Raw genomic sequence first — 9,741 nt, 5'->3', positions numbered from 1 at the left:
CAGGACTCCAGTCAGCCAACAGGTGAAAAGGAGGAACCCAGACCCAGCTCAGTGGTCATTCCATATGTTGGGGGAGTATCAGAGAAACTGAGATGTTTATTTTCTAAACATAACGTCCCAGTGGCTTTTAAGCCCCAAAATACATTACGGCAAAGACTGGTTCATCCCAAAGATCCAGTCCCCCGGCACAAACAGAGTAATGTTGTGTATGCTGTTCAGTGTCAGGAGGGCTGTGATCAGTCTTACATCAGGGAAACAAAACAACCACTGGCCAAAAGGATGGCCCAGCACAGAAGATCAACATCATCAGGCCAGGACTCTGCGGTCTACACTCATCTCCAGGCCAGCGGTCACTCTTTCAGGGATGAAGATGTGCACATCCTGGATAGAGAGGAACGATGGTTTGAGAGAGGAGTAAAGGAGGCCATCTTTGTGAAAAGAAATCGTCCATCGTTAAACAGGGGTGGAGGCCTACGTGTTCAATTGTCCCCCTCTTACAATGCTGTGATTGCTAGTATCACTCAGTCCTCTGTGAATAGTAAACAGCCATCAGTGTGCTAATGATCCATTGTTAGGCTGATGGTCCTTCTTGAGCATGTGATCAGCTGGTTTTGGTTGTCAGCAGCAAAACTGGTTGATCCACTCTGAGAAGGTGCTATTTAAGAGACTGAGCTGAATACAGACTGAGACTGAGGAAGTCTCTCGGATGAGAGACGAAACGTTTCTACATTTTTTTGTTGTTTTGCTTTGTTTTGTTTTTTTGAATGTCCAGAGGACCAGATTTAACTTTTTTAGATTTTTCTACCTGGATTATTGAGCATGCATCAGGAGACTTGTAATAACCCTCAGACATCACTAGAACCACCCCCTGTTGGTTGTTTCAACCAATCAGGAAGTCCTAAGTGACCGGAAGTGAGAACTCTTCAAGAGTCCACACTTCCTGGAACTACTCAGTCTTCTCAGTCGAGTTGGGGTCAAGTCGAGTCTTCTGAGTCTAGCCAGTCTAGTCTTCCAGTTTCCTTAGTCTTTCTTGGGACTATGGAGTCTTCTACTTCTGAGTGGAAACTCTGATGGACTCACAGCTTGCTGTGAATCCACCCGGGAGCTGAGCGTGTTTGTTGAACGGAGTAAACGAAACGACTTCTGACGATGGCCAGCCACTCATACCGGAGACGCTGGAAGGTAGCGTTGAAATGGACCCGACACCGTAGCTGATTTATCTTCTGCAAAGGTAACGAGTCGTGACGCGCTAAGTGTACCGGAGGTTTGAGCTGGTGTTGGAGGGAGCGGGCCATCCTGGTCCGAACAGACACCCCCTTTTCCCATCTTTTCTCTTCATTCCTTCCTTTAAAACTCTTCTATTTTGCCAGTAATCTAAATTTAATTTAAATTTTGATTCTGTTAAATAAATGACCGCATTTATTCTGATGGGTCAAAGGAAAATAACATCTCATGTCACTGATTTAAACACAATCCTCACAGTACCTCGTCACATGGCAGAAATTTAACTCGAAAAAGAGAGAACCCGTTATATTTAAATAATTAGTAGTGGAGGGTCAGAAAGCTGACCTTGACACCACTACATTATTAAAAATAAAGAAATAATCTAGCCTTTTATATACCAAATGAGGATTAGAGAAGTTTGTGTATTGCCTAGTTTTTGGATACATTTCCCTCCAAATGTCTATTGGTCCTATATTTTGCATTAGATTGTTGATTTTTTTTATTAATTGCTTTGTTGCTAGCTTTTTGACTAGAGATATCTAGGGGTGGCTGAAGATAAATATTGAAATCTCCCCCACAGATAAGTGTTCCCTCTGCATTGTTTACAATCAAATCAATTATATTGGTAAAAAATGAAACATCACTTCCCCGTGGGGCATAAACTTTGAGGAATGTGTATGTGTCTCCGTTAATATTTCCTTTGATTAGTATATATCGGCCCTCTTCATCTTTGAGTTCAAAATTTTGTTTTATGTTTTCCTTTGTAGGACAAGTAATATGATTTAGTGTATCCATATTTGGTTAATTTTTGATGCTCGCTATCATTTATATGAGTTTCTTGTAAATAAATTATGTTTCCCTTTTCCCTTTTCATTTTAGTCAATATCTTTGTTCGTTTGATTGGATTTAATATACCATTAACATTGAAAGATGTCACTTTTAATAATAATAATAATAATAATGTCATCACAATGTCAGCACTGTATGTTTCCATACAATGGCGAAATTAGTCTCTGCATTTAACCTATCCACCACCAGGTGGTGCAGTGGGCAGCTATTGAAAGCGCCCGGGGGGCATTTTGGGGATGAGGCGTGCTGCCCAGAGACGCCACGTGATGTGCAGTGACTGGGGATCGAACCTGGGACTTTCGGGTCCCAAGCCGGCTGCCCTGCCTCTACACCATCTCGGCCCCTTTCAGCTATCATTTGCTTGTATAATGAAAGTACTTTGTAGTTACATTTATATTTTTGCTACACAACTCTCTGGACAAACTTATCATAATACAAAAACTGAGAACTAATGCAAAATCCATTTTAAAATAAGTCATGGGGTTCCAATGTTCATTCATTCAACCTTTATTTAGACAGGTAAATCCCATTGAGCCTCGATGACTCATTTACAAGAGAGACCTGATTTCAACAAATGTAAAGGTGTATAGTCCTTTACCAGACCTGGATTCGGGTCAACACTTGGAGGGGAGTCCTTTACGAATGGCAACATGAAAAGGGCCTCTGTGGCAAATTAGAGTAAATGTCTGTACCTTTCAATGTTCCTGGTCCTCCTAATTACTGCTGGATTATGGAGAAACAGAGAGGATATTAGCTCAGTGGTGTTTCCACTGTTCTTCATTCTGAGGGCTGTCTTCTGAAGGTCTGCAATTTGGACACGGCAGCAGCTTGTCATGTTGGCTGTTCCAGCTGAGCGGACCCTTTTCTCCCTGCAACACGCCATGATTCCACATCTAAGACTTTCATCAGGTCCTGGCGAGGTGGAATCACCCGGACTGCAAAGCCTCAGTCATGCATATTCCTTGTTGCCTCATGTGCTGTTTTGAATAGACGTTTTTCATCCTTATAGAAGATGTGTAGCTTGGCTGGGTGTGGCGTCTGAAAACAGATCTTCTTTCCCCTATGCACCTGTTTTGCTTCGTTGTATTCTTTGCAGCAATTTAAAATTGCGGTAGGGTAGTCGTGGTCGAAATATATCCTCTGATTGTTTATGTAGATTTCTTTCTTCTCCCATGCCTTTCTCAGTATTTCCTCCTTTGTTCGATACAGCAGGAACTGGGCCACAATCGATCTGGGTTTTGCTGCTCCCGTAGGTTTCGGTGCTAGAGCTCTGTGGACCCTTTCAATGTTGAGTTCAAAGGAGTCAGGAAAATCCAGTTTCTCTCGCAGTAGTTTTTCAACGTATTCATTTATCAGATGACCCTGTTTTTCGTCCTCTGGTACGTTGAAAATCCATATATTCTTCCTTCTTGCCCTTGCTTCTTAATCGATCAACATGTCTTCATTTTGAATCTGGGTTTTAAGCATATTTCTCATCACATGCTCAATCGTGTCTAGTTAACCTTCCACTGCCCTGACACGGTCTTCGGTGTCATCAATTCTTTGATTCGCCTTCTTAATATCTTCTCTTATAATGTCTAGATGTTGCTTATTTTCGTGTCTGAATTCTTGTATTTCTCGGAGGATCATTTCAAGATTAACTTTGGGTTTTTCGCTACCTTTTTGTTTTCCGGATTCATCTTTTGTGTTAGCATGGCTATCTTTGTGCCATGGTTTGTCATCATCGCCAAACGTGTCTGGAATGTATTTTTTTGCTTTTCTCTCGTGTTTCCATCTTATCCTGCTTTTTCTGTCTTGGTATGAGGTCTGTGAGTAGCTATAATATTCTGCAGGAGAGGTTTTAAACTTTTTCAGGAGGAGCGCTTTCTCTATGCAGCCATCTCGGTCGAGACCAGAACCCACAAGTATTTTTCAAGAATTATTTTAGATGTAACTTTCTTAAATCAAGATATAATTGTAAATTTGACTGATAATCCACAATACATTACATTACATCAACAGTACATGTTTTTCAGCTATGTGTCAAAGGAATAAAAATATGATGAAAGTTCAAAGAAAGCTAAAATTGCTCTGAAGATTATGATTTTAGTTTGTATTACTGAATTTTGTGTACATGGATCCAAATTCAAATGTTTCATCCCCCGTCCAGAGGACTTTGTCAGTCTGTGGCCTGCCAACCAGATCTGTCCCATCTGCCTTCACTGCTGTGTTTCAAGCCAATCTCCTGTTGGAATCTCAGAAGCAGGCTTTTTAACACATGCAAACAGAGCACACACATCCGAAACCATCAATCATCATTAACAGTCAGCAATCAAGTGTTTTAACCTTTCAGATATCATTTGCTTGTATAATTTATGTTTGTGTTTTAGTTCCAAGTCTAACTCTTTTAATTCTGAGAAGTTAAAGACACTGCAGTAAATTAAGGCTCATGTCACACTCAGAGATGATCCTGCTAAGGTGTAAAAATCAACTAGATTATGAATTATCTTTGCAGGGTCTTAGTGAGGTCTTCAGACACATATTAACTACACTGTAGGCTCCCTAGTGTAGAGTGTGATAGGTCCATGCAAGTTTTGAGCATTTATAAATCTTCCGTAGGGACATCATCAAGGTTTTTCTTAGTCGCAGAGATTGGAGTCCTCGGTGGAAGCAGTGACAGTGTGTCCATGATGGGTTTAACAATGTGACTTTGTTGTGGAGAATTTGAAGGAGTATTGGCCATGCTGCCTCATTTCTGGACTAGTCTTTAAACTACTGGTATTTAGAGACCTTCAGAATAACCCTGGTTGCATGTTGGCACAGCTGGTTAGGAATGTTGCCTCATAGCAAAAAGTACACCGATTCAAATCTCTGCTGGGTCTTTTATGTATGAAGTCTGTATGTTCTTCCAGTATGTGTGGGTTTTGTCTGGGTACTTTGGTTTCCTTCCACATTTCAAAAACATGCATGTTAGATTAACTGGTAATTCTAAATTCACTTTAGGTGTGTGTGTGTGTGGGGGGGGGGGGATTGTTGTGTCATTGTCTTGGTCCTTTGGGGGAGTGGTGGCGCAAAGGCTAGAGAAGGTGGGTCTGTGATCGGAAGGTCGCCGGTTCGACTCCCCTGTCCAACAACACCAAAATGTGTGTGGAAAAGGTGAAACATCCACACCTGCCTCCACCCTCATTTGCCCCACTCTGAGCCTTTAAGTAAGACCCTTAACCACCACCATCTGCTTCCAAACATGTCTCTCTTGAAAATGGGTCCTCATGTCTCAATGGGACTACCTGCATAAATAAAGGTTAAATAAAATAAAATTAAGTTTATACCACCTCTCGCCCAGTGACTGCTGAGCCGCCTTTATGACCTAGAAAAAGATTAAGCGGGTACAGAAATGAGTTGAATAGCCCTGTGTGGTTATGTGTGTGTGTTGTATGTGTAGATTAGAGCAACTCTGCCTGTTTATGGGGTCTAATATCTGCAATTCAGCTCTTTGTATTAATGGAATCTGTCCGTGGGGCATCATTGACATTAATTATTTTCCATTGAATGTCTTGAGCTGATTGCAAACACAGCAAACCTCAGCTTTCTCCGTTGTTCCATCTTATTGAGCTGACCATCATCAGGCGTGGTAATCTGAGTGTGAAGCACAGGCTTGTAACCACTTGCTGTCTCCGTCTGAACAATGAAAATTGAACGATCATACGATATAATGGAAACATGGACTCTACAACAAAAGTAACCATTGTGTGGAGGCAGAGAGTGGAGGTGGGAAGGAAACATTGGGTTTTACTCTGCAAACAGCTGACGTGTCCTGGTAAAGCGGCCGGACTCTTCAGTTGAATGATTATTAAAATAGGCAATGTACAAATAGAATATAATAAAAAGAAGAAAAGAAGAAAAATGACTATTGTATGGAGCTGGCTGGTGTAATAAAACCCCTTTGTATTTTCTGCCCACACAATCACTCTGGTGAATTTGGGTCTCTTCTTGCTGTGTGTGATGACTGTTTCTAGAAACTCAACAATAGTTAACAGAAAACAGCTCCCTCCAAATGACCCTCTGCCCCTGCCACAGGTGAGAGGACTTTCAAGTGTGACCAGTGTGATGCCACATTTAAGAGGAAGGACACACTCAATGTCCATATTCAGGTGGTGCACGACGGCCACAAGAAATACAAGTGCAACCTGTGTGAGAAGGCTTTCGTCACTCCTTCAGTCCTCAAGAGCCACAAGAAGGTGAGTGGCTCTCACTGTGATTACATGTCTGCAGCCAGTTTAAAGACGAGTTTGAACAAATGTTTAGTTGTAACTATATGAAAATTTTAATTGAAGAGCTAAAAATAAATTGTGAATACCGGTATTACTAAATGGGCAGCACGGTGGCGCAACTGGTAGAGCTGCTGCCTCTTAGCAAGCAGGTCCCTGGTTCAAATCCTGGTCATGGGGCCTTTCTGGGTGGAGTTTGCATGTTCTCTCCGTGCATGTGTGGGTTTTCGCCGGGTACTCCGGTTTCCTCCCACAGACCAAAAACATGCATGTTAGGCTGATTGGTAACTCTAAATTGTCCCTAGGTGTGAGTGAGAGAGTGAATGGTTGTTTGTCTCGTTTGTCTCTATGTGGCCCTGTGATGGACATGCGACCTGTCCAGGGTGTACCCCGCTCCTCGCACAGTGATTGCTGGACATGGGCACCGGCAACCCCCGTGACCCAAAATGGAAGAAGCGGGTAAAAGATAATGCATGGATGGATGGTATTACTAAATTATCCTGGTGCTGTTTTGTTAAAAACATTTTCTTTATTTTCTGGTAAAAGGCACACATCCTTGAAACATGCCGCTAACTTCCATACTTGGGGGCAGCTGTGGTTAGAGCAGTCATCCTCCAATGCAAAAGTTGGGGGTTCGATTCCACCAGCAATCACATGCTGAAGTGTTCCTGGTCAAGGTACTGAACCCCTCATTGCCTCCGATGTGTCCCATCGGTGTATGAATGTGATAAAGCTCTGATTATTCTTTGTACGAACATAGTAGAGTGCTGTATGAATGGGTAAATGAGGGCACAAATTGTTGTAAAGTGCTTTGAGTATCTTGATAAGATAGAAAGGTGCCATTTACCATTCAATAATATCTTGGAATATCCAATGTACTTGAGTCATCCATCTTGTCTGTTGCTGCTTTTTTAAATAAAACTCTTCACTGGTTTGAAATGGCAGTTCGTCCATTAGCTCCACAGGGTTTCAAAGCTTCGCGCAGCTCTCTCCACAGATTATGAGCCCTGACTCTGACAGCATCCAGGGTGCTTATGAAGCAAGATTGAAACCAAGCAGCTTATTGGCACACAGCACATGAGAATATCACAGAACAGTAGGACGTGCTAAACGCCTGCTTTAGCAGGCGTGCTAAACTGTCTTGCTGCTGATGGAGTCTGCAGACTGTTTGGGGCCCTAGCCCTGATCAAAGTCAGGTTGGCTGAAGAGTTTACTTTTTTTTTCATTTACCCTTTATTTAAATGAAAAAACAAGTCAAGTTGACAAACTTGTCAAGTTGACAAGTTGCTGGCTGTGTTTACATATGTAGAGGTGCCCACCATTCTGCCACAACACTGCTGAAATCCTATTTAATGTGGGCATTGACACACTGCACAAACTTGGCTTCCCCAAAATGGACAATTAATGCATACATAAGTAAAAATAAGTAAAAGCACATGCATCATGTTTGTTTTGTGCATAAGGTTAAAAATGAAACCAAACACTGCTATAGCTTAATTCATGCTCGGTAATCCAGGTAGAAAAATCTAACAAAAGGTAAGTCAGATCCTCTGGACAGTTTCTTTTTGTTGAAATGTTTCTTCTTTCACCCAAAAGACTTCATCAGTCAGAGGAGTCACAACAAACTGTCTTGTATATAGCACCTACACATAGTGGATCAACCAGTTTGATGGTGCTCTGGTTTCTGGAGTCCACTCTCTCCCCTTCCAGAAACTGTCCAGAGGAGCTGACTTAACTTTGGTAGACAAACACTGAAATGTAATGTTTCTTTATCTAAACATCTGACCCAAATTTTAGAGTTTGAAGTTGTTTTTATCATCAAAAACATAGCTGTCCAGCAACAAACAAACAAATGGTCAGTTTATCGAAATATGGCAGTCTTTTTGTCTTGAACCTTTTTGAAATGTGGCAGTGTTTATATTGAAATGTCTTGCTAGGCAGCATCATTAAGGACCACACCCACCTAGCACAAGGACTCTTCCATCTAATACTCTCAGGTAGTCGATACAGGAGTCTGCCATCACGTACAAAAAGACTCAACGACTCAGACAGTTATTATCCATAAACTGTCAGATTACTGAACTCTCAATAAATAACACTGAACAACTGGCAATAACTTTGCACCAAGCCACATCAGTGACAACTAATATGACTAATATTAGCTTGTGATACCTAATATTTTTATTGCTAATGCATTATGTGGCTGTATCATGTATGCATCTACCTTACCATCATAATTCATCTCAATGTTACTCACTACCTGTGCAATAATCTGTCACACAACCTGTGTAGTTTATGTTAGTTATGTGCAGTATAACCAACAAAGTCCATGTTCAATAATCCATGTATACAGTCCAACAATTTTCAGTCAGGACCTGACTGAAAATTGTTGGTATGTGCAGCAAAAAAAAAAAAAAAAAATTCCAAGATGGCGGCGCGCATGGTTGCAGCGGCTCAGCTATCCCTTTCAGTGCTTTTTAATGTTATTTTTGTACGTCCTTTTTTCTTGTGTTTGCATTGCCAAGTTTGCAAACATCAACTACGGACGTCAGACCCTTTTGCACATTGGTGAGCAGCAGCAAATACCTGTTTCGAGTGACTTTCATTACACGCACAACATCCCAGACGACATAGCGAGATCACCGGGCTCTCCGTGGATTGTTGTCGGGCCTGGGAGGCGGTGCAGACGGAGAAGGGAGAGGAAGCAGAAGCGAGGCTGCAGGTCTGGCATTATGCTAAGGCTAAGATCACAACCTCACAAGCCACCTCTACCGAGCCTTTATCTCTCCAATGCCAGATCCCTGGTGCATAAAACGGATTATTTGGAATTACAACTCGCTGGAAATCGCTATGTTTGTGACTGCTGTGTTCTGATTATCACCGAAACCTGGCTTCACCCCGGGATACCCGATGCTAGCATACAGCTAGCAGGCCGCTCTCTGCTATGCTGGGACAGGACTGTGGACTCCGGTAAGAGCAGAGGTGGGGGGCTCTGTATTTATGTGCATGAGAACTGATGTAACAACGGGACAATTATAGACAATCACTGTTCCCCAGACCTTGATTACATGTCCGTGAGATGCCAACCTTTTTTTCTACCGAGAGAGATAACAGTTGTGATAATTACTGCTGTGTATATACCACCCGACGCTAATGTAAATATGGCACTCTCTCTCCTGCTGAACACCATAAATGAACAGCAGCAGGCTCAGCCCGATGGTGTTCATATAATTGTAGGAGATTTCAATAGGGCTAATCTGAAGACTGTACTCCCAAAATTCTACCAACATGTTAAGTGTTCTACTAGAGGGGAGAACACTCTGGATCATCTAAAAAAGTTAAATCTGGTCCTCTGGACATTCAAAAAAACAAATCAAAGCAAATCAACAAAAAATGTAGAAACGTTTCGTCTCTCATCCGA

At 41.9% G+C, this 9,741-nt stretch overlaps 1 protein-coding gene across 1 annotated transcript in view; it reads left to right on the top strand.

Annotated features, from left to right (window-relative positions):
* Positions 1–9,741, top strand: part of prdm5 (PR domain containing 5) — a 143,279-nt gene that overhangs the window by 92,955 nt on the left and 40,583 nt on the right. The window contains exon 12 of the mRNA XM_037698353.1: positions 6,130–6,290. Coding sequence (XP_037554281.1) covers positions 6,130–6,290 — 161 coding nt within the window. The remainder of the gene's footprint in view (positions 1–6,129; positions 6,291–9,741) is intronic.

The sequence above is a fragment of the Nematolebias whitei genome, chromosome 3 (genome assembly GCF_014905685.2).
Source record: "Nematolebias whitei isolate Nwh7 chromosome 3, NemWhi1, whole genome shotgun sequence".
In the NCBI taxonomy this organism is placed as follows: domain Eukaryota; kingdom Metazoa; phylum Chordata; class Actinopteri; order Cyprinodontiformes; family Rivulidae; genus Nematolebias; species Nematolebias whitei.
Note: the sequence above shows the minus strand (reverse complement) of the source record. Positions and strands in the feature narration are given on the sequence as shown.